General features: G+C 39.1%; 1 protein-coding gene across 4 annotated transcripts; it reads right to left on the minus strand.

Annotated features, from left to right (window-relative positions):
- Window positions 1-1,567: 1,567 nt before the first annotated feature.
- Window positions 1,568-24,915, minus strand: ZNF214 (zinc finger protein 214). Of its 4 annotated transcripts, XR_004807715.2 has the most exons (7): window positions 24,665-24,915; window positions 24,226-24,284; window positions 23,531-23,619; window positions 13,501-13,662; window positions 10,162-11,715; window positions 2,536-3,074; window positions 1,568-2,204 (listed from the first exon to the last, which is right to left on the minus strand). XR_004807715.2 is itself a non-coding variant. In XM_025459339.3 (5 exons), the coding sequence occupies exons 4-5, from the start codon at window positions 13,625-13,627 to the stop codon at window positions 10,019-10,021; spliced, it is 1,824 nt and encodes a 607-aa protein (XP_025315124.3). In that variant the 5' UTR covers window positions 13,628-13,662; window positions 23,531-23,614; window positions 24,226-24,284; window positions 24,665-24,915; the 3' UTR covers window positions 9,619-10,018. The 4 variants fall into 4 exon arrangements, 3 of the variants coding, with proteins under 3 accessions (XP_025315124.3, XP_025315122.3, XP_025315123.3); XM_025459339.3 differs by lacking the exons at window positions 1,568-2,204; window positions 2,536-3,074 and having other exon boundaries at window positions 9,619-11,715; window positions 23,531-23,614; XM_025459337.3 differs by lacking the exons at window positions 1,568-2,204; window positions 2,536-3,074 and having other exon boundaries at window positions 9,619-11,715.
- Window positions 24,916-25,157: the final 242 nt, after the last annotated feature.

Genomic DNA, 25,157 nt, shown 5'->3' on the forward strand with positions numbered 1-25,157 from the left:
GTTGCTCCTCACTGTTCTAGTCTTCAGTTACTGAAGTAACTTCAGTTACTATCTCTGCATGGATGACCTCAAGCTAAAATATCTTCCCCAAGCTCCAGACCTATAAGACATCTCCATATGGATGGCTCATGAGCTGTTCAGCCTCAGTGCAGGGAATGGTCCAGTTGTCTAATCTCAAAAACCTGCCCCTTCTCTCTGTGCCTGTATGCCGTATCCCACGAATTACTAAGGCACTCTGCTAGTTGTTATCCATTATCGTTATTCATCCCATTTTCACTGTCAATAGAATTTTAGCCACCCAACTCTAAATTTCCCTCTGTTAGTACTGGCCAATGGGATGTGAACAGAAGTGATGTGTGTCACTTCCAGGTCTTCAAGAAGCTAGGCATTATCCTACTCTCCTGACACCTTTTCCTCTCCCTGCTGGCTGGGAAACCATGAAAACTGTAGTAACTGTAGTGAACTACAAATGGAAGCCAGTATTGGGAATGGGATCCTGGACCACCCACCTACCTCCATACTGGTAGAAATAAACTTGTCACATATAAGCTCCTGGTTTTGCTGTGTTTTGTTTTTCTTTTGTATCACAGGTTGCCCTGTACCTTAGTTAATATACTCACCAGATCTTTTAGACTCTTCCTTGTATCTATCTGCATATATCCCTCCTGATACTATATTTATATTTCTGGTTATTGTCCTCTCTCCTACCTTACTGCAACTAGTGTCTCTGCCTTAAATTTTGTAAAATGCAGGCAGAGGATCTTTTTTGAAATACAAGTTTTGATTATTGTACACAAATGCTTAAACCTTTCAAAGACTCCCTGTCAACAAAAGTTGACCTAAAAAGGTGAAATCTAAACTCTGAAATGACTCATTTGCCTTTCATGTTCTAATGTTCTCTTGCCCTACACCCTTTGGACTCCATCTATCAGCCATGCAACAGCTTCCAGTTTCCCATCCACTGTGTATGCTTAGCAGTGTGGTTTTCCATATATTTCCTGTTCTTGGAGACCTCTTCCTTCTCTTCATCTAATTTTCATTCCTTCAAGCTCAGCTGAAGAGATTTCTTCCCCTAGAAAGCCACCTCTGACAACCCAAGACTATCTATGTGCTAAATTCCACATACTTACATGTGTATAGCACCTATAGGAATCTTATTACAATTATTTATTGGACTGTATCCTGTATTTAGTATGGCTTGGGGGGGGACAAGTATTCTGTAAAAAGTATCATACTGACAGGCAACAAATAATAGTGAGTAAGAAGGAAATAGACCTACCACTTATTTTTTACATCTCATTGTTAAAACTATGTAACCAAAGACATTTTTAAAAAATATACTATTTATTGCGAGAGTGAGTAGGGGGGGAAGGAGAGAGAGAATGCCAAGCTGATTTCATGGGGATTGTGGAAACCTACAAACGTACATAGAGGTGAGCCTCTATGTCCTGACCCTGAAATCGTGACCTGAGCCAAAACCAGGAGTCCAACTTAGTGGACTAAGCAACCCAGGCACCCTTACAAAGACATCTTTAAATGAATACGAATGATCCCACTATAACGACAGTACTTTTTCAAGTTTGTGTATTTGAATATAAAAAATAATTGTTCCCACTCAATTAAGATGGAATTATGATGCGTGGCCCTGATTGGGCTCTATTTGCTATCTCCATACACGTGAGCTTTGAAGTCAGTGATTCGCGAATACCAGTTCTGCGCTCTCCATGTTCTCCAAGTACTACTTGGTATCCATGTTGTTGTCTCTTGCTTCCATTACTTCATTGTGATGTTGTAATGGCCACGCTAGGTCACTAAAAGGAAGCTCCTTAACTGTCATAGACCGTAACTATGTGCCGGTCTAGCGAGTGCGGGAAATAAAGTGACAGAATCTTCCTTTACATCTTCTGAGGCAAGACGGTAACAGCTCAGTGGGTTTGGCTTATGAATGAAAATGTGTAAGAGGGACGTGCGGGAGAAGAGCGCAAGGACGGTCCCTTTTGCAGTTTCGCGAGGTCACTTCTCGAGGCCCACCGCCTTGAGGGGTTAGACGGATTCCAAATCCCTCCCATCATTTCCAGAATGGAGTCCGCCTGGCTCGGCCCCGGTGGTCTGAGCTCACGGTCGGCAGTCCCAAGAGCTGCAGGAAGCTCCAAAGGAGCCCTGCGAGGTCTGCAGTCAGGGCGTCTACAGTACGTGGCTTCAGCCTGTCAACAAAAACAAGAAGTCCCGCCTAAATCTCTGCTTGCCTGGGAGCGCCTCCGGTGTCAGAGGGCAGGGCAGGCCGGAAGGCTCCGCAGCCCAGCCCGGCTCCCCGCCCGGCTCCCCCGCCCGGCTCGACCCCACCGCCGCGGGCCTCTCGCACCGCTGCGGCTCGGGGGTCTATCCCGGCCGGAAGGCGCCGCCCACGTGGGGCCTGGGCGGGGCAGGGGGCCGGAAGTGGGGCGGCGCGGAGCCTGCGTGGTGGCCTGCGGCCGCGTCCGTCCCTGTGCGCAAGCGCGGTGGGGGTCAGCCGGCGCGGGGTTGGTCCGCCTGTACCTGCGCGGCCGCCTCGCGGTCCTGGACTTGGCAAGCGTTCCCAGGAGAACCCGGTAACCGCTCTGACTTTTGGGCTTGTCTTCTCTTGCACGTGCTACTGGAGGTGTACCGCGACCCCCAGGCCCCAGGGCCGTGAAAGCCGGTTCCTCGCGGTTTCCGGCTGGGCGGCTCGGCGGCTCGGCTTGCGGTGGTCGCGGTCCTCTCGAGCCTTCGGGGCCGTGATCGCTCCGGGCTCCAGCGTGCCGCTCGCCAGGACCGCCCCTGGATTGCGAAACTAACAGGACGTTGAACCGTTAAGATTTTGCGGAATGAGTGTGCCGTGAAGATGGGCACTTTCTTATGTGTGATGCGCTATTCTAGAGCTCATGAGGGGACTTAAGACTTGTTAATCCAACCTCTATTAATTTACAGTTTACGATGCTTAGAAGAAGTCAAATGATGATCCCAGTGCCATGCAATCAGTAAAAGACCCTGGGTAACACGCAGACAGTCCTTCCGATCTTTCAGCCATTGTGCCTTTTCACTGTTCACCAGGAGAACTTTTTCCAAAAAAGAAAAAAAAAAAAGTTAAAATTCGAATTCATTTGGCAATTTTAATGTTTAGTGAAAGACAGCTGTACACATGACTCATAGCGGTATTATAAATTCTAGAATCTGTGAAGATGAACAAAAGCAGAAGATAGTGGATCTCCCAAGCCTGCGTAAGCCTAGTACAATATTTAGTAGGTGTTTGGTGGGCATTTCTGGCACCTCTGCCTGACTCTGACGGTTGGCCTGATGACAGTCTGCATTCCTCCTAGTTCACATTGGCCCAATGATTGTAACCTTTGGCATTAGGTAGAAATATGCCTTATTTTCATAGTAACTGATGTGAGCTCAGGCAGCCTAGCTCTTAATCACCAGGCTATACTTACTCCTGAGACTCCGTATTTTGCTCAGTCTGCTTGAAACACCCAACTCCAGGGCACCTGGGTGGCTCAGTGCTTGAGTGTCTGCCTTCAGCTCAGATGATCCCTGGAGTCCTCGATCGATCGAGTCCTGCATCAGACTCCCTGCAGGAAGCTTGGCTTCACCCTCTGCCCCTCTCTCTCTCTCTCTCACTCTTACTCTTTCTCTTCCCCCACCCTGTGTGTCTCTCATGAATAAAAATCTTTTTTTAAAAAAAGAAACACCCAACTCCCTTTTTCTGCCTTCCTCCACAACTCCTGGCCCCAGTTTATAACTGAATAAAATTTCAGTTTATTCGGACTGAGATTAGAATCACCCCCTAACTCCTACCCAAGGTTGGGCATGATTTAGTCTTATGGCACAATTTGAGCTTTATATTATCCAGATTGGAAAAAAAAAAAAAAAAAACTAGGAATAGCTCAAACTCCAAAATGAAATCATTAGATAATTTCACTCTTCCTAAAACACCATTGTGCTCAACTACAAGTTTTTACAAGCAATTCCTCCTATTTCTAAACTATTTTGGCCACCTTTTTGGCCACCACTAATATGCTATCCAAAGCCCAATTTTAAAACTGCCCGTCTGATAATCATCATACTGAGACTCCATCCAAAATTTCTCTCACTTCTCTTAAAGGCATTACTGCAGTACCTTCCAAGTGGAATCCTGGCTTTGCCTCTAGCCCCTACCTTGGGTCAATTCTCACAGCCTTCAGAGTGACCTTGTTAAAATTTAAAGTTAAATCATGTTCCTTAAAACCCTCCAATGGCTTTTCATACTATCTCTCACCTTATTTTTTTAGTGAGTGTTTTCCAAATTTATACTGGTGAGCACTCAAGGAAACAAAAAAAGAAACTACCTCCTACTGTCAAAACTCATTGATACCACCTAATGGTGTGCTAAATGGTCTTGGACCTCCATTCTTCCTCATTCTCTTCCCTCACTCTATCAATATATCCCATCCCATTTAACACTGTTGTTAAAGCCATCTTTTTTTTCAAAATGTCAGTATCACACTCTTCATGTTTCTTCACGACCAACAGAATTTTTTTAGTTAAACACAGGAAGTCCTTCATGATCTGGCCATCCTTTAACCTCTCCTTTCACTGACACTTTCTACACCAACAGTGTCAGGGTACTTGTAGCTGGCTGTCTACATCATTTAATTTCATTATTTAATTTCTTTCTTTTTTTTAAGATTTTATTTATTCGTGAGAGACACAGAAGGAGAGAGAGAGGCAGAGACACAGGCTGAAGCAGGCTCCTTGCAGGAAACCTGATGCAGTACTCAATCCTGGGACTCTGGGATCATGCCCTGAGCCAAAGGCAGACGCTCAACCACTGAGCCACCCAGGCGTCCCACTATTATTTAATTCTTTGTACAAATTACACTCTGTGACCTGTATTTCAGTAATTGAACATAGAAAATTATAAAAGTTGACAAGAATAATCGAAAACTTCATACATGACATTTATGGCAGTTAAATACATGATATAAAAATGAAAAGTCCAAATCCCTGATATAGAGATAAGCATTATGGTACAGTAACACAATGGAATATTAACCATTAACATTTTAAATAAGTTGTATGTAAAAATGTGATTTTATTTTTTATGAAAATAAAGCACTAATAAAAATATAAAAAATACAGAAAAGTATGAATAACATAAAGATAGCCACAATCCATTCTATCAAATAGATCCACTAATAACATTTTTGTGTGTATATATTTATATATATATATATATCCAATTTTTCCCCATGAGACTATCTATATAAATATATAAATAGAATCTTACCCCATATACAGTTCTTTATCTTGTACTTAACACTGTAGGTACATTATCATTACAATAGTCTTAGAAAATATAATTTTAAATGACTGCATAATAGTACACATACAGGTGCATCATAATTTATTTGACCTTTCCCCTATTTGGGGGAGGGGAGCACAGCATAAGGAATAACCTCAATAAATATCTTGAATATTTATCTTTGTGGGTCTAATGTAATTCAGAATGCTTAAACCTGCCACTTTCTGGGGAAACCTTTTGGAACATCAGCCTAAAAGGGCCGTGTTATATGCCTTATCCTATTCCTGGGCATGTCTGAAGGGACCAGAGTGAACATCTGATACAAAGCTAGCCAATCCAAAGGCTTCCCAGGAGCCTATGGTTTAGCCTGGCTTTAAAGGCTTATGTAGAGGCAGTAATGAAAATTGAGCCAATCATCTTCCCCCACTCAGAAATCTGAACAGAGACCCAGAAGGAAGTTACAAGTTAGTGGCAGGCAATAGAATTAAAAAACATATATTCATGGATATGGTGGCAATTACAGACCTGCAAAGTAAGGACCTGCAGAGTAAGTAAGGAGGTCAACAGGTAGAGAGAATAGAGACTAGTGAAAGAGAAGTTTTTGGAAGAGTGGCTTCATCTAATGGCTTTCTAGTGCAAGTTCTAAAACATGAATGTTATATAGCTCTTTTTTCAATTAGATAACTTTAGCAGGCATCTGTTTTTTGGAAATAGAAATGCTCTAAAATGTGTAATCTATTTCCAAAAGATATATGTCTAGACATGAAATCACTGTAGGAAAGAATATCAAGACTTTTGAGGCTTATGATTAGCCAAATCATAAGTCCAAAATCTATCAATTTACCCTCATTGTAAGTAGTGTGTAAGCATCGATCACTCTCTACTCACTGAAAATAGCTATTATAATTGTTAATGAAAGTGGGATTTCATTGCTTTAATCTACTGATGTTTTTTGCCAATTTTTAGTAGATATCCAGTCTTCCATTTTAATTTATAAAAGTTCTTACCTGTCCTAGCCATGGCAAATATTTTTCCTATTGTCTGATTTCCATGTTTTTACCTACAGTTTAAAAAAACCTTATGTGTCCCAAATTCTTAGGTATTTTTTCTGAGTTCTTCCATTTTATCTAATTCTCAAAAAATGCATATGTGTGTTTTCAACCATATAAAAACCAACTTTGGTGAATTTTAAACATTTATGTTAAAGCAGCACAACCCTTTTTAAAAAGAAATCTTATGCTAATCTTGAATATCAGATAAAAATGGGGTTAAATTTGTAGTGTATTTCTAATGCACCAGGCTTCATGAAACAACATGGAGGTTAATGAAATTCTGCCTGAAAACTTTAATCAGTGCTTTAATCAGTCTGTATTAGATCAATATATATATGATGTGGGTCATGAGATGAAAGTCTAATATTATTTTTCACCAGAGGTAAATCATTTTCTTAGCACCATTTACTGAATAATCCTTCTCCTACTCATGGATCTATATAATATGTAAAGTATATATGCATATATACTAAATTCATATATACATATGTAATCCATATTATGGTCTGTTTCTAAGTGACTTGCTGACTGAGCATTCTTAACATTTTTTTCATATGTATAATGAAGTTCTCCATTTTAGCTTCAATTATATCATCTTATTTTAGGGCAATCTCATTAATCTTATAAATTATCTTTGATCTTCTCCAGTGTGTTTTTCTTATAAGATTTTAGATTTTTTTTAATTTCAAATCTCATTGGGGTTTTGATGAAATTTCAAATAAACCGATAGATTAACGTAGGAACATTTCCTCTAAAAAATTTATAAGACTTCTTTATGCAAGTCCTTTTTTATTTTCCTCAGATTTTTTCATTATTTTCATTCTACATCTTTATTCTTTTTTAGAAAGAAATTTTAGTGTTATTACAAAGTATACTTTTCCCACCTATTATATTTTCTGATTACAGCAAGAATTCAGGAAACTACTGGTTTATTTTTACTCACCTTATGGGTTTAATTAGTTCATTTTAATTCACTTTTAAAGACGTATTGTAGGTACTCACTTATGTTTGTCTAATAAACCTTTGCCTAGTCTTTTAGATCAATAAAATTAATCAATAAGTCAATATTGAACAATCAGTCAATTAATAATGGATAGTTACTGACCAGTATCATTTTGCTTTAATTTTTTTCTCTCTTTGGCTAATATAGGGACCAAATATTTCTGTTTTTATTTTCTCCCCTGTTTTGAAAAGTATATTGCTTCAGTTCTATTAGTTGCAATTTCTAACTTGTAAAAATATATATGTATATATATTTTACATCTTTATTTCTTCAATTTTAACTGTTAAAGAAGATGTAGAGTCCCTGCTATTTAAGATCAGAAATGTAGCAGATTTTCTTTTGCTCTTCTTACCCCCATACGGTTGCTGGATTTCCAAATAAAAACACAGGTTGCCAAAAAAACAAAAACAAAACAAAACAAAACAAAACAAAAAAAAAAAAAAAAAAAAAAACACAGGTTGCCTAATTAAATTTGAATACCATATAAGCAAATAATTTCTTGGTGCAAGTCCCATGCAATATTTGGGATATAGTTATACTAAAAAATTATTCATTGTATATCTGAAATCTGAACGAGGTGTCCTGTATTTTATCTGACAACCCTAGTCTCCCACTCAGGCATTTATATATAATCTGCTTTTATACCCAGCATTCATATATTAAATATTTTCTTGCACAGCTATTTAAAATTTTTGACATTTTATAAACAAATTAACAATTATTCTGACTTAACTCTGTTTAAGTGATTTTAGTGTTCATTACCAGTTTTAGGCACATTTAATGGCCACATTCTTGACCTCCCTTTAAGAAAGGAACATGTATGATACTTTGTTTTCTTATTTAACTTGGTGCTTGCATAATTTAAACAATGACAATTTAATTTTAAAAAATACCAAAAGTGATAATAGGTTTTTTAATCTCACAATTCTAAAGGTGTCATTCAGCTGTCTTTTGACATTTATTGTTGGAGTTCTTTATCTATTCTCTCTTTCCACTCTCTTTGTAGAGACCAGAATTTTTCTTTCTGCATGCTTTCAATTGTTCTTTTTTCCCTGTTTCTAAGCATGATTTTTATTTGGTTTTGCCTAAAATCTAGTAAGCCATATGTACGTTTAGCGCAGGTAAAATGTCTTAATTTCTTTGATCACTGATTCTATTCTACATTCTTTTATCTTCCTTAGAAACACCTTTAATACCTACATTGCATCTCCATTCTTTACACTCCGTCTTGTCTCATTGTTTCCATCTCATTATCCTTTGTGTATGCACTGAAGATCTTCTGAAGTATATTCACTGCAGTGTTTGATATCCTGCAGTGCCAATTCTGCTCTTACTGCCTTTTACTTTGATCCATTTTAAATTTCCCTGTAGTCCTTCATTATTTCTCTTTTCATTTTAGAGGCTCTTCTGTACTTAACAGATTTCTACTCTAGTTTTACTGATTTCAGGTTTTCTGTCATGCCACTTAGGACACCAATTTTTTGAAAATTCCTTCAGGAGACTGAAATAGCTAATTTTCAGGGCTATCAGGTTTTACCTCTTCACAGTGGTGTTCTTTCTTTGGTGCTGCAATTCCTTGTTATTTCCCTGAACACGTCCACTTAATTTAGTTTCTCTTGGGTAATGATGTCTAAGCATATTTATATTACCAATAGTTAGGACTGGTGTATTCCTGCTGACTCTGCTCCATTTTACAATGGCCACATTCTCTCTCCTAACATCCTTAGCTTATTAATTCAGTTTTGCACATAGCCCTGCATTCACTTCTGCTTCCAGCAGCTATTTCTCATTACCACTCTGTTCTGCTGAGAATAAGTCAGTCTACTGCTTACATCTCTTAATTCTGAACAGTTGGACTATCTTTAGTTTCCTGAAGATTCACTTCTATCAGCTTTTGCTGACATCTTTCACACAGATATTAAATATTGTACTTCTTGTTACATGGTATCTGAACCTATGAATCAATGTGGAAACCTGGAGAGGGGGATGTGAGAATTGACCATTGTAACATAAAAGTGCAGGACCCCTGCAAAAGAATGCTTCCTGACTCTTCTGGTTGACAGAGATAACATCTCTTAAGACATCCTATCTTTAGATAAAGGGTCATGCAGTGTTTTCCTGTGTCCTAACCAATCGAATTGTACTGGCCCTATAGTTAATTCTTCCACATTTGAGCAAGAGGTTATCTACCAGTTTGAGTTTCAAGTTTTGTGTGTTTTGTCCCTGTGGCTTTCTGGAGACTTTACAAAGGAGTCAGAATGCTGTTTCATAGATAGCTAACCAATTTCGGTTCAAAACAAAATGTAAGTAAATGTTTTGAAGTCAATGAAAACACAGGGTTGAATACACAGTATGATTTCAATGTACATGAAAATGCACAAAAAAAGATTAGAATAAAACAGGATGAAGAGTTTTCTCCTTGAATCCTTCATATATTTTATAATGGACAGGTATAATAGAATAGAAAAAGTAAATACACTTTCACTTTAAATATATAGGCATCCTAAGGATTTCTTCTTGAAGTAAATGATTCTTAGTGGGAGTTAGGGGAAACTATAAATGTTGCTTGGGATTATTCGGGTTATTTATAGAATTTTCTTCCCAGCAGCATTTATTGGGCTTAAGGTTAAGCTTTGATTAAAGTGGTTAACTAGATGAATGTAATTATAAGGTTTCTCGTGGGTGATTATTGTGAATATGTGAACTGTGATCAAATCCCTTATAATACTCATGGCATTTATGAGGTTTTTCTCCTGTGTGGACTCTCTGATGAATTCGAAGAGCCGAGCTATGACTGAAACCCTTACCACACTTAGTGCATTGATAAGGCTTCTCTCCTGTGTGGACCCTCTGATGAATGTGAAGATTAGAGCTGTGACTAAAGCCCTTTCCACAGTCCTCACATTTATAGGGTTTTTCTCCTGTGTGAACTCTCTGATGAATGAGAAGGTGCGAACGCTGACTGAATCCCTTACCACACTGTTCACATTTATAGGGTTTCTCTCCAGTATGGACTCTTTGATGAGTGTGAAGCTTCGAACTCTTGCTGAAGCCCTTCCCACATTCATGACAAGTATAGGGTTTCTCCCCAGTATGGACCCTCTGATGAATACGAAGATCAGAGCTGTGACTAAAGTCCTTCCCACAGTCATCACATTTATAAGGCTTCTCTCCTGTATGTACTCTCTGATGAATCTGGAGATTTGAGCGCTGGGTAAAGCCCTTACCACAGTCATCACATTTATAGGACTTCTCTCCTGTGTGGACTAACTGATGAATTCGAAGATTTGAACTCTGACTGAAGCCCTTACCACATTCATCACACTTATATGGTTTCTCTCCTGTGTGGACTCTCTGATGAACATGAAGTACTGAACTCCGACTAAAACTCTTACCACACTGATCACATTTAAAAGGCTTCTCTCCTATGTGAAGTCTCTGGTGAATATGGAGTAAAGAATTTCGACTGAGGTCCTTATGACATTCAAATTTATAAAGTTTCTCTTCTGTATGGATTCTTTGATGATTGTGAAGACTAGAGATCTGACTGAAGCTGTTACCACACACGTGGCATATATAAGAAACCTCCCCTGGGCAGACTCTCTGATGAAATCGAACACCTAAGCTCTGAGTGAAGTTATCATCAACTTGATCACATCCATACAGCTTCTTTCCTATGTGAATTCTTGGATGTCTGGATAGATCTGATCTTGGAGAGAAACATGCTGTGCTGATAGAGCATTGATAGAACTTTTCTCCAAGTTGATTTCTTTTGTGGAGAACACACTGTGAATTCCAATAATAAATTTCTTTACATATATTACATCTACAGTATTCCTCTTCCATAGAGTTTTTCAGTAGGTCATGTTGACATAGCTCCCCAGTGTACTCCGGAAGGGCTTCCACTGTTGGGACATAAGAATGCTGAACTATGAGCTTCTGTTCTTTTTCCACAGAGAGATTTTTCCTAGATATGTCAAAATGGCATCTGCTTCCTTGAAAACCATGTGATTCATTCATGTAGATTTCTCTAGCATAGTCTTGAGGGTTATGTTTTGTTTCTAAGGACTGCCAAGGTATAAGCTTTGTATATTTTAAGTTCCTGGCACTTTTGTCTTCAAAAGTCAGTTCATAGTTCCCATACCCTGGTACTTGTGTGGAGAGTATTAACCATTCTTGATGGTGGGAAAGGTCTTGTTGCTTTAGGTCTTTGGAATTTATTCCTTGGACAGTTTCCACATAGTTTCTATTCTCATATATCTGAGTGCTGGCATTCCTCCAGCCTTGCCACCAGGGAAGATTTTCATGTTCTAAATATCTGAATTTTTCTTCTTGGAATTTGTAGCTCTCTTTCCAGTTTCCTAAAAGAATAAGCAGATAATCCACTGGTGAGGTGAAAGTGGTTTTAAAAAATTTCCAAGTATCTCAATCTGTGAATTCCAGATTTATGGGAATATATGTGTGCGTGAGAGTGGGAAAGAATTATGACTTAGGCTGCTTCGTATGTCTGAAATTCATGTGTTTGTTCATTCATTCACTTAGTCATTCCATAGATATATCTTAAGCCATCTACTACTTACCAAGTATTGTTATAAATAAACAAGTAAGGCCGACTGCTTTGTGGAAATCACCTTAAAAACTAATATTTGGGATCCCTGGGTGGCTCAGCAGTTTAGCACCTGCTTTCAGCCCAAGGCGTGATCCTGGAGTCCCGGGATTGAGTCCTGCATCAGATTACTGTATTTGGGGCATTATGATAAGAAATAACATACTGTTTCTATTTTTCTGTTCTAGCAGAGCATGACAGATTGTGTGAAAAAATGGCTGCATTAACTCTGTACCTTTGGTACCCCCTCCATGCTGACTTTAGCTTGGCTATACAGCTTACTTTGTTTACTGGGACAACAGCAAAAGTGATACCAGTAGAGACTTGAAAGTGCTTGTGTTGGGGCTTGCCCTCTCTCTTGCTAGTTTTGAAATCCTATGACCACTACCATGTAAAAAAAAGCCTGGGCTAGGCTGCTTGAAGAGGGATATATGGGGATCCCTGGGTGGCTCAGTGGTTTGGTGCCTGCCTTCGGCCTAGGGCATGATCCTGGAGTCTCGGGATTGAGTCCCACATCAGGCTTCCTGCATGAAGGCTGCTTCTCCCTCTGCCTATATCTCTGCACCTCTCTCTCTCTCTCTTTCATGAATAAATAAATGAAATCGTTAAAAAAAAAAAAAAAGAAGAAGAGGGATATATGGTCAACAACACATCCCCATTATCCCCACTGATAATGACCAACTGCCAGACATGTAAGTCACTGTCCAGCCTCATCTGAGACCATCCAGCACCAATCAGATCATTCTGTGATAGAAGATCCATCTAACCAATTAGAATCATGAAAAATAATGTTTGCTTTAAGTCACTAAGTTTGGGGTAGTTTGTTATATAGCAAATGCTAACTTGTACAAATATATGAAGAGAGAACAAATTTAGGACCACACAAAATTGATTATATATGGAGATTTGTATTTTAAGTATAATCCAGAAAATAATTAAGACTAAAAATCACAGGGGCACCTGGGTGGCTCAGTGTTTGAGGTCTGCCTTCAGCTGAGGGTATGATCCCAGGGTCCTGGGACTGAGTACTGCATTGGGCTCCTTGCAGGGAGTCTGCTTCTCCCTCTGCTCATGTCTCTGCCTCTCTCTCTCTCTCTCTGTCATGAATAAATACAATCTTTCAAAAAAATAAAAAAAAGAATAAAAATCTGGGATGCCTGGGTGGCTCAGCGGTTAAACATCTGCCTTCTGGCTCAGGACGTGATCCTGGAGTCCCGGGATCGAGTCCCACATCAGGCTCCATGCTTCTCCCTCTGCCTATGTCTCTGGCTCGCTTGCTCTCCCTCTCTCTTTCTCTCTCTCTGTGTGTCTCTCATAACAAATAAATAGAATTAAATAATAAAAATCACAAACACCTATTAATTACATAGCCTAGGTGTCTTAGGGGAGATGTCTCACTCTATCTTCTGTCCTCTATGACCCAATTTCTGAGGGTCATATTTCTATCTCAATACAATACCTAGATGAAGAACCAAAATACTCAACAAAAGTGGTCCCAAAAGAAACAAATTCTGTTACTTAAGAGCTGGGATAACTTTACCTACTGACATGACATTTGTGTAGTTCTCCCACATGACCTCTCTGTAGAGCTTTTTTTGAGAAGAATCCAGGAACTTCCACTCCTCCCAAGTAAAAATAACAGTCACATCTTCAAATGTTACTGCCATCTGGTCAAAGATCAGGTTTTCCAGGAAGAAGAGATCTAAGTGAGAAGATGGGTAAAGAAACAGCCATTTAACAGGTAATATAAGTGACAAAATCAAAAAAGAAAGAACTTCAGTAATGAAGAAAAACAAGCAGAGACATAATAATACGGTTGGATAAATAATGTATCCAGTCACTGAAGCCCATCTGTCATAAGAAACATTTATATAGAATCTTTCTGCTGACCACTAGGCTAAGGACTTTACATATATTTCAAGTAGTCCTCACAGCAACCATCTCTTGTAGACACTATTATTATCCCAATTTTAAAAATTAGTAGATAATGGTTGAAAAAGATGAAGTCAATTGACCCCTCAACCCTTTATATTCTGGAAATGTTCATATTCCTGCTTCAATCTGGGCTGGCTATTCTTTAGTGCTCTATTTTCTTTTTTATTTATTTTTTTAGTGCTCTATTTTCAAGATCATAGACTTCTTTTTGTGATTTACTCCATTAATTGGGAGGTATACACCCAAATGAGTTCAATCAAGCTATGAATGTTAACTCCATGGCCACTGGAAAAGCAAAAGGTGACAAACAGGCAAGGTTTTTTTTAGGATACCTTTGATTTAAAGGAGAATCTCCAAGCATGGTTACACTGTATGCTCGAAGTCCTTATCATCACTCACAAGTAGTTGGGTATTAAATTCTAGAGCAAAAGGAATTTTATCAGAACTGCTTCACTGTTCATAAGTCTTCATTATTGTTTCTAATTCTTCTATTGTTTCTATTTTTTTTTTTAATTTTAATTCCTTTGCAGGCAACTTTTTCTTTCCTCTTTGGAAATATTTCAGGATCCTCTTTTTTGACTGGCCCTTTGCCTCCAATGGTACGGATGCATCCTCAGCTTCCCAAAGTTCACAGGGCTCATCAAATCCTTCTTGTGCTTATTCTCCTTGGGAGCATTCCAGGATGTAATTGTCTAGCTCTGTGTGGCCCTTAACACTGTTCTTCCTGTTCCCTTCCAAGCTTTTTTAAGATTTGATTGATTGATTGATTGATTGATAAGAGCCAGCAAACATTCACGCTAGGTCCCGGGGCAGGGTAGAGGGAGACAGAGAGAGAATCCAGAGCAGACTCCGGACTGAGTATGGAGCCTGAGGTGGAACTTGATCCCAGCACCTCAAGATCATGACCTGAGCTGAAATCAAGAGCCAGACACCCAACCAACTGAGTCACCCAGGCACCTTTACCATATTTTTTGTTGAAATTTCTCATTTGCTGATGGTTCTTTCTTTACTTCGTCATTGCAGGTTCATATATTTTTTTAGTTTTTTATTATCATGCAGTTTTAGAAAGAAGAAAAATGTATGTATTCATACTGCCTAAAAATACCTTTTTTAGTGAAGAAAACAGCTCATAAGTTGATTATGTGACAAATTAATTTCATTTCTTTGATATATTCTCAATTCTAAAGTTTAATTAAAAATGTTTAGTAAATACTACGAATAAAGGAAATAGGTACTTTTCATGGAGGAAAACTAGAATATCATGACCATCAAATCATAATCATAGCAGTTAAATATTATCAAGAAGTTATGTGAAAAGGGCTGTTATTTCTATCACAACAATCCTTAAGGTATAATTATCAACACTAAAGGAATAAGGAAACCAACATTTAGCAAGATTAAGTAACTTGTACAAGGTAATGCAGTTAAAAAGTAATGGTTTTTAAACACAGGACTACCTGCTAAGTTGAAGTCAAGAGAAGTAAAAAACAACTTGGTGAAGGGTTCTAAATTAAGATTTCTTTTTTTTTAAGATTATTTATTTATTCTTAGAGACACAAAGAGAGAGAGGCAGAGACACAGAGAGAGGGAGAAGCAGGCTCCATGCAGAGCCTGATGTGGGACTAGATCCAGGGTCTCCAGGATCACACCCTAGGCTGCAGGCGGCGCTAAACCGCTGCGCCACCAGGGCTGGCCTAAATCACGATTTCCATTTACATCCTTTTTGTGTTAACAAAAGGACAAAAGGAGGATGTAATGAAATATTTAAGGATTCAAAATATACCTCCTAGGTATTGCTTTCCATATAAACCACATGAAAATCCATGCCTAAACAATGAAATATTAACCACAAGTAAGAACTCAAGAATGAGAAAATTCAGTGTTTATTTTTAAATGTTTATAAAACAAATGTTAAAAACTTAAAGTACAATAAGTCTATTTTAATACATACAAGTGAAAATATAAGAAAAAATTGGGATGCTCAGAAGCCCAGACTACAGGACTGAAAACTGCAGTCAGAAAATAAAAGAACTCATTGGTTTCTTACTTAGTAAAAAGTACAGAAAAATAAAACTCAGCCTGTTGTTATGGGCTTTGTTACTTTTTAAAATATTCAAGAATTCCTAAAAAAAAAAAAGGTAAGAATTTCTTTAAAAAATTATACTAGAGGGCTCAGTCAGTTAAGTGGCAGACTCTTAATTTCAGTTCAGGTCGTGATCTCAGGGTCCTGGGATTGAGCCCCATATCAGGCTACACACTCAGCAGGAAGTCTGCTTGAAGATTCTCTCTCTCTCTTTATCCCTCCCCTTGCTCTTGCGTGCTCTCTCATTCTAAAATAAATACATAAATCTTAAAATATATATACTAAAGATTGAGTCTAATTGCTCTTACTGAAAATAAGTCCATAAAACTTTTAAATAATTCTGAATTAATATCAATAAAAACTAAAAGCCATCCTCCCCAAATACCTTGAGAGATAATCAAGATAGTTTTTACTGTGCCCTTTCTGACATGTTTTCATGCGTACACAAAAGCATGCATACATACCCCACTGCATTTTTTCTTAACAAAGATGTGATAATTCTGGCTTGCATTTTTCACATAATATATAATGTACAGCTTCACATTTCAGTACATATAGGTCTATCTTATTTGTGGTTTTAAGATATGTCCACAAATTATTTGATTCCCTTCCCTTCAAGATGTATAGCCAGTTCCCCACCCCTTGAGCATGGGCTGGACTTAATAACTCACTTCTGATTAATATTATATAAAAAAATGTAAGGGAAAGAAGTAATGGCGTACAACTTTCAAGACTGGCGCTTTTTCTAAGATTTTATTTTGTTTATTCATGAGAGATATAGAGAGGCAGATACATAAGCAGAGGGAGCAGGGTCCCTGCGGGGAACCTGATGCAGAACTTGATCCCAGGACCCGGGGATCACGACCTGAGCCAAAGACAGACACTCAACCACTGAGCTACCGAGGCGTCCCTCAAGATTAGCTCTTAAAGGCACTGCAGCTTCCTTTCTGCCCTTTTTCTTAGATCATTCGCTCTGGGAAAAGCTACCTTCCATGTGGTGAGAATACTAAGGAGCCCTGTGAAGCTGCCGCATGGCCAGGAACTGAGGCCTTCTGTCCTCAGTGAGAAATGAGGCCTCCTGCCAACAGCCACATGAGTGAACCATCTTAGCAGAGGATCCTCCAGCCCCAGTGAAGCCTTCAAACGGCTGCAGTCCCGCTGACAGTTTGACTGTAGTCTCATGACAGACCCTGAGCCAGAACCACACACCTATGCTGCTCTGAGCTACCTGACCCTTAGAAATTGAGTGACATAATGTCTGTTATTTTAAGCTGCTATGTATAATTTACTATGCAATAAATGTTATTGTTCTAGCATACATTCTATTAGCAGTTAATTACCATTACAGTTAAACTTTTTTATAAAAAATAGAAAGTAGGGGATCCCTGGGTGGCTCATCGGTTTAGTGCCTGCCTTTGGCCCAGGGCATGATCCTGGAGTCCCGGGATTGAGTCCCACATCAGGCTCCCTGCATGGAGCCTGCTTCTCCTTCTGCCTGTGTCTCTGCTTCTCTCTCTCTCTCTCTCTCTGTATCTCTCATGAATAAATAAATAAAATATTTTAAAAAATAGAAAATAGAAAGTGAAAATTGCTAGATCATTATGTAGCTAGTGTAATCTTGACTCCCAAGACCATATAAAGACAATACAAAAACATGAAATTATAATCCCATTTGTAAATTCTATAAATCTATAAAAGTCCTAAATAAAATATTAGCTAATTGAATTCAGAAATATAGTAAAAATATACATCATGATCAAGCATGGTTTATTACAGGAAGAAAGGACAGTTAAGCATGAGAAAATCTATTCACATAATTCACAGTGTTAATAAACTACAGAAGAAAACCTTAATTCACTAATGAGAAAAATCAGACAATAAAGTTCATAATATTCACCACCTTTATATGGTCTTTAAAAATACTTTTAGCAAAGTAGGAATAAAAACAAACTTTCCTCATTCAGTAAAGTTTACATATTAGAAACCTACATAAACATTAAGCTGAATAGACAAATTTTTTGTGTTCCTTTTATTATGGTAAACAAGTTATATAAGAATGACTACCATCACCATTGCTTTCAACAATGCTGACAAATACTATAAGAAAATGAAACAAGAGGCATAAGGATTAGAAGTAAAAACAAAAAATGTAACTTTCTGCATGTTATAGCAATCTACCTAGAAAAATCAAGAGTACAGAGATAAACCATAAACTAAACATAGAGCTTAGCAAAATTACCAGATATAATAACGCATAACTGTATCAGCAATCACCTACTAGAATACAGAGGATACCATTCACAAAAAGCAAAACAGGGGTGCCTGGATGGCTCAGTGGTTGAGCGTCTGCCTTTGGCTCAGGACGTGATCCCTTGGGATTGAATCCCATATCGGGCACCCCCACAGGGATCCTGCTTCTCCGTCTGCCTATGTGTCTGCCTCTCTGTGTCTCTCATGAATAAATAAATAAAATCTTAAAAAAAAAAAACAAATATGAAAAATACTATCTTAACCAAGGATATAAAGAACTTTTTGAAGACAACTTTTAAATTCCAATAAACAGAAAGATGCAGCCTAAATAAAAGGAGAAGCATACTTCCATGTTCTTTAATGGGTTGAATTAAATTCAGTATACCTCCAGTCAAATTTCCAGCTGGATTTTTTTTTTTTTTTTTTTGAGGAACACAATATACTTTTTCCCCTAAAACTTACAGGGAAGGAAAAGAAGGATATAATATAAAAATTTAAGTAAACCAAGCAGGAAGACTTGTCCTACCAGATTGTGACATACCACCAACCACGATAAAATCAGAATTGACAAATAGACCAGTAAAACAACATGGAAGGGGGTAGCCCCAGTGGCTCAGCGGTTTAGTGCCACATTCAGCCCAGGGCATGGTCCTGGAGACCCGGGATCGGGTCCCCCATGTCAGGCTCCTTGCATGGAGCCTGCTTCTCCCTCTGCCTGTGTCTCTGCCTCTCTGTCTCTCATGAATAAATAAATAAAATCTTAAAAAAAAAAAAAAAAACAGCATGGAAAACTCAGACTGTGCTTGTTTATATATGACAACACAACAATAAAGATGGCATTACAAATAAAAGGAAAGTATGGATTATTTACTATGTGGTGCTGTGAAAAGTGATTAACTGTATAAAAAAAATAAAAACGGATTCCACTTAGTATCATACACAATGTGGACACTTCGGTGGATTAAACGCTTAAGGGCACGCCTGGGTGGCTAAGTTGGTTAAGTATCTGCCTTCTCAGGTCATGATCCTGGGGTCTGGAATGGAGCCCCACATCATCAGGCTCCCTGCTCATCCAGGAGCCTGCTTCTCCTCCCCCTCCCTCTGCCTCTCCCCCTGCTTATGCTTACTCTCTTTTTCTCAAATAATTTTTTTTTTAAAGGGGAGGTGGAAGCTATAGAGTAAGTAAAAGAAAATGGTGGAGTTGAAAACATTTACCATTGTGAACAAATCCAAGAACTGGTTTTTTGGAAGAAAAATATTAACAATAAATTAGATAAATTACCAGCTGGCTAACCAAAGGGGAAAAAAAGTAGTGAGCATGAATTGAAAAAAAGTTAGAATTGATACAGGGGAAATGGCAACAGATAAAAATTTAACTTAATGTTAGGTGAGCACTTTCCACAGCTCTTTAAAAATAAATCTTAAAAGGAAGTATATTTTTTCCTAGAAAACTATGCAATATGTCCTAAAGAGAAAAAAGTCTAAACAGATCAGTTATTATGAAAGAAATTGCTCAAGTTGTCAAAGAACTATAACCTTCAAAAATAACTGACCCAAAAGTTTTCTCACATAAATTCTTTCAAATTTTCAAGGAACAGATTTGGAGTTACTAAATTCTTCCAAACATATAGAAAAACTATGAAATTTTTAAAACATTCAGGAAAACACTGAGACAATAAAAGTCAGAAAACTATAGTTCTACACTGTTACTAATGAATACTGATATAAATTTCAAGACAAAATAAAGGAAAATATAAGGCCAATAAAATCTGGCAACACCTATATTTATAACATAACTGCCACAGAACTAATTACTCCAAAATGTACGTGGCTTCACATGACAATAATTATTATCTTTCACAACTTCTCTGGGTCAGAAATTCAGGAATGGCCAGGCTGGGCAGTTCTGGCTCAGATCTCTCACAAGATTGTTGAGTAGTGGACTAGAGAAGCAGTCATCTAAAGGCTTGATTGGGCTGGAGGATTCACTTCCAGGGTGGCTCACTCACATGGCTGGCAGACTGGTTGTGACTGTTGATGGAAGGTCTCAGTTTCTTTGCACTTGGTCATGTGGCCTGGGCTACCTCTCAATATAGAGGCAATCAAAAGCTACATCCTATCTATGACTTAGTTTGGAAGTCACATAGCATCTACTTCTACTGTACTCCACTGGTTGAGGTGATCATATGCCCCAGCCAGATTTGAGAAGAGGGTAGGCAAATCCTGCTTTTTGGAGGGAAGAGTATACATCACATTGTAAAATAAGAAGTCAGATATGTTATAGGTGTGGCCAACTTTGGAAAATGCAGATGCAATCTGCTATAATACCAAAACACATTATAGCATGATAGAATAGTGGTTTATTCCAAAACATAAATAAAGGTCCAAATAAAGAAATCTATTAACTATAAACTGTCATAATAATGTCAAATAAGAAAAGTCATATATTTTAATCACGGCCAAAAAGGTACTTCTTAAAATGCAATATGGGTCCTTCATTTAAAATTACAAACAGGGACGCCTGGGTGGCTCAGTGGTTGAGCGTCTGCCTTCAGCCCAGGGTGTGATCCTGGAGTCCCAGGATGGAGTCCCACATCGGGCTCCCTGCATGGAGCCTGCTTCTCTCTCTGCCTAGGTCTCTGCCTCTCTCTCTCTGTGTGTGTCTCTCATGAATAAATAAACAAAATCTTTTAAAAAAAAAGACTGGAACTCAACAAAGATACTTCAAATTCATTATTTTTAAACCACTGATGATAATACAAGTAGGTAATTACAGAGGGTATGATTGTATATGGGAAACCCAAGAAAATCAACTGAAAATCATTAGTAATTACAAGGAAAGTCAATGTCCCAGAAATTCCAATACTAACTAGGTTTATACCCTAGAGAAACTTACACATGCATACAGAAGATATGTACAAAAACATTTTCAGTATAACTGCTGTAAGAGCAAAAGACTGGAAGCAATACAAAAAGCCCAACAACGGTAGAATGGATAAATAAGTTGTTTGTCATTCTGTGAAACAGTACACAGCAGTGAAAAAAACTAAAGCTACATAAATCAACATGCATGCACTATAAAAATTAACATTATACTAAAGAAGCCATTCACAGGAGTATACAATGATTCCATTTATATAAAACTAGGGAATAATAAACACAACATTTAAGATAGCAGGTGCCTCTCTAGAGAAAGAGGGAATGAAATTGTGGGGTCAGCAAGGGGGCTTTTAAAAATATTTGCTGGTCTAGATAGTGGGTGTTCATGTTATTTTAAATTACACATATATATTTTAGTATATTTTTTTGCATGCACGTAATGCATCATAAGTTCAAATTAATTAACCATGTAAAATACAATTACATAATTTCGAAAGTTCAGACATGTAATCATTAAAAGGTATTTTAAAAAAATTAATGGGGGTGCCTGGGTGGCTCAGTCAGCTAAGCTGCTGCCTTCAGCTCAAGTCATGATCTCAGGGGCCTGGGATGGAGCCCTGCACAAGGCTCCAGCCTCAGTGGGGAGTCTCTCCCTTTGCCCCCACGCCTGTGTTCCCTGTCTCTGTCTCAAGTAAGTAAGACAATTTTTTTTAATGACATTTACAATAGCAATTAAATATAAATTCCTATGAACTCAATAAAAATGCTGAGAACGTAGATAAATGTAGCTTTTGAATTTAGAAAATACTCCTTAATCTTAGGTAGGAGAAATAAATATAATTTTGTTTTCAGTAAACTTATCTACGTTTTCAGTGACACTAACAGGTTTGAGGGAAGGTCTGAGAACTGATTTTAAGTACTTTCATGATTTTAAGTACTTTTGTGAGAAAAAGGAAAAGTGTTTAAAAGAGATGAGAGGTGACTAACCTAAGTGGCATATTAAAACTCTGCAACTCTGTAATTATAACACCATGAGGTTGACGCAGGAATAGAGAACATCAATAGAAAAGAACAGAAATTTGGAAATGGACTCAAAGAGAGCAGTGAATTCTTTTTCTTTTTTTAAGATTTTATTTATTTATTCATCAGAAACAGAGACAGAGACAGAGACAGAGGGAGAAGCAGGCTCACTGTGGGAAGCTGGTGTGGGACTCGACTCCAGGACCACAACCTGAGCCAAAGGTAGCCGCTCAACCACAGAGCCACCCAAGTGCCCCTATAGCAATGAATTCTAAACATGATAAAGATATTATCAAATCTGTGGGGATAAGATGGTTTATATAATTAATGATGCCGGAACATCTTGACTAGCCATTGGCCAAACCTATATACCTAGATTAAAGCCCATGTACCTAGAATGGAATGATACATACTTGGAATGGAATATTATACAGTCATTAAAACCCATACTACCAAAAAATATTTGGAAAAGTTAATTATATTTATATGTAATATATATATAACAATGAAAAATTATACATGTAACACCTATGCATACATTCAAACAAATATTCAAGGAGGGCTTAGTATATACTAGGCAGAGTTCTATGTACTGGAAATGTTCTCTGCCCTCGTAGAGCCTACTTACTGTGTTCAAATTTTTTATATATACTCATCTCTCTACATATATGTATGTTAGATTACCTATGTGCCTATATTTGTATATATGTGTATATGTAAACATATTAGTGTCTATACAGACTAGTGAATGTATATCAAATATTAGATAAAAGCCTTAAAGCAGGCAGATGTGTCAGTAATGCCTGCCTCTGGTTGATGTGCAGGGGACTGAATGGTGCACAAGAATAAGTGACCAATTAAACATGAATGGCCTCCCACAATGTGGCCTCACCTTATACTTGCACACTTACATGCTCTACAGTAATTAGCTCAGTTTTCTTATTTTTCCACTCAACTTCTGCCTGAGACAAAAGGATGGTCCTTCCTCTCTAGAAGAGTATCTTCCTATTCATGATGATTTTTCAGACCTGAGCTCCTGTTCCTGTTTTTTGAGTGTCACTCATTCTGACACTTTAATATATGATAACTTGAGGAATTATTATTCATCTCATATGGTTTATCTCCCCAATGTTAAGGAAAGACATTCTTTTATTTCCTTTCTCAGAGCATTAAGAACAGTACAAATTATACAGCAGACCTGAATAAATGAGTAAATGATGGGAAAAGACACTGGGTGGGAGGCAGGGAAATGCTGCATAGGAGGCTTGGAAGTTTCTCAGGCAAGTGAGGAACATTCTCTATTCTATCTGGTCTGTCCATCTCCACTCCCACTTCCTCTACTCCCACCACTCATAGAGAATTGAGGGGCATTTTATAAGTGAGAAAAGACAATCCTACTCACCTGGGATCAAACTATGAGGAAAATAGTGAACATTCCTTCCTCTTTTATGCTCCTCTTTTGGGGAAGGGTAGAGTTTTGAGAAATCTGAGCTGAGGGAGAACAAAGGAGGAATCAAAGACTGGACATGCCTTGCAATTCTCAAACTCACTACAGTCCCCACATACTAACTGGGTGTGACCACGAAGCCTCCTAGAGAGAGGCCAGAAAGAACCCAAGAACATTTCTATTCCCTTTCAAGGGCCAGATTGGAGAGTTATGAGAATGGCCACCCTGGACTTTATTTCTGAACCTTTAAATCTTCAAAGGTACAATTCTAGCTTGGGCATGAAAACAGAATTTGATCCCACAATCCCTGCAGGGATGCAGATGCTCTCTATGTAATTTAGCCTGAGTTTCAAGGCTTTCCTAGTTAATTATTAACAAGCATAGTAAAATAACAAAAATGAGACACTTAGCTTCTCGCTAAAAGTCCTTTCCTTATTTTGTTCAGTCAGTAAAGCAGAAAGATAATTCCATTGCTCTTCTGTACGTATTACAACAGAAATACCGGGTTTACTATCAGAGTACCTAGAATCTCATAGAAGGATCCCAGATCCAGCGTTCCCAGGACCTGATCAGTCTCAACCCCATTACCAGTTGTAGAACTTTGAAAACCGCCAAACTTCTAGACTTCCCCGGGGCCTCACTTTCCTCACCTGTAAAATGGGGGCATGAGCCTTTGCTACCCCGGTCCTGCCTTGGTGGTCACAGGTCCCTGGGGAAAATGATAGACAGTTAAGAGCCCTCCGGGGAGCAAGAGAGAGAGAGAGAGATTCGTGGACGTTTCGAGAGCAGCATGGGTTTGGGCTCCCCTCCCCGTCGCGCCACGCGCTGCCGAGTGTTTCTGGACTCGGACACACGGACGGTTCTGCAGGAGCCGGCTCCGCCCGCGTCCCGGCCGTGGCTGTGCGCGGCCTCTGCTCCCGCGGCGACGACACGCGAGGCCTCGGGTCCACGTCCAGGCCCCCGCCCCCAGCTCCGCCCCAGCACTTCCCGGCCCCGAGCACCCGGCCCCGGGCTCCAAGCTGCCGCTGTCCTCCTCTCCCCGCCCCACGTTCGGATCTCACTTGGGGAGGGCGGCCGTGAGAGACCCACCTACACTGGTGTCTTCGGGATTTCTAAGCCGGAGCCGCTTCTCGGCCCCTCACCCTCCCTTTTCTGCCACTCTTCCTTCGATCACAGCTCTCCCCGCCCTTGTCCGCTCCTGGCTCGGTGCTCCCGAGAGTCCGCGTCGCCTATGGAGCCTCGGGGGGGACCGGGACCCGCCGAGAAGGTCCGTCTACCCAAACAATGGCCGCAGCCCCGCAAGCCCGAAACGGAAGCCCGGGCCTCGCAGTAGACACTCAGCGTTTCCATGGAGACGGGGGCGGGGCGGGAAAGGCGAGCGCCGGGGAACGTGGCTCCTGATTGGCCAGAAGGTTCGGGGCGCAGTTCGGCCCTCTGCCCCCCGCCTTGGTGGCAGGAGACCTGCCTCTCCGCGCTCGACCCCGATGCTAACGAAATAGGACTATTCTAGGTGCTTTTATTTTTTATTTTTATTTATTTGGATTTTTTATATTTTTTTTAATTGGAGTTCAATTTGCCAACA

The sequence above is a fragment of the Canis lupus genome, chromosome 21 (assembly GCF_003254725.2).
Source record: "Canis lupus dingo isolate Sandy chromosome 21, ASM325472v2, whole genome shotgun sequence".
NCBI lineage: Eukaryota > Metazoa > Chordata > Mammalia > Carnivora > Canidae > Canis > Canis lupus.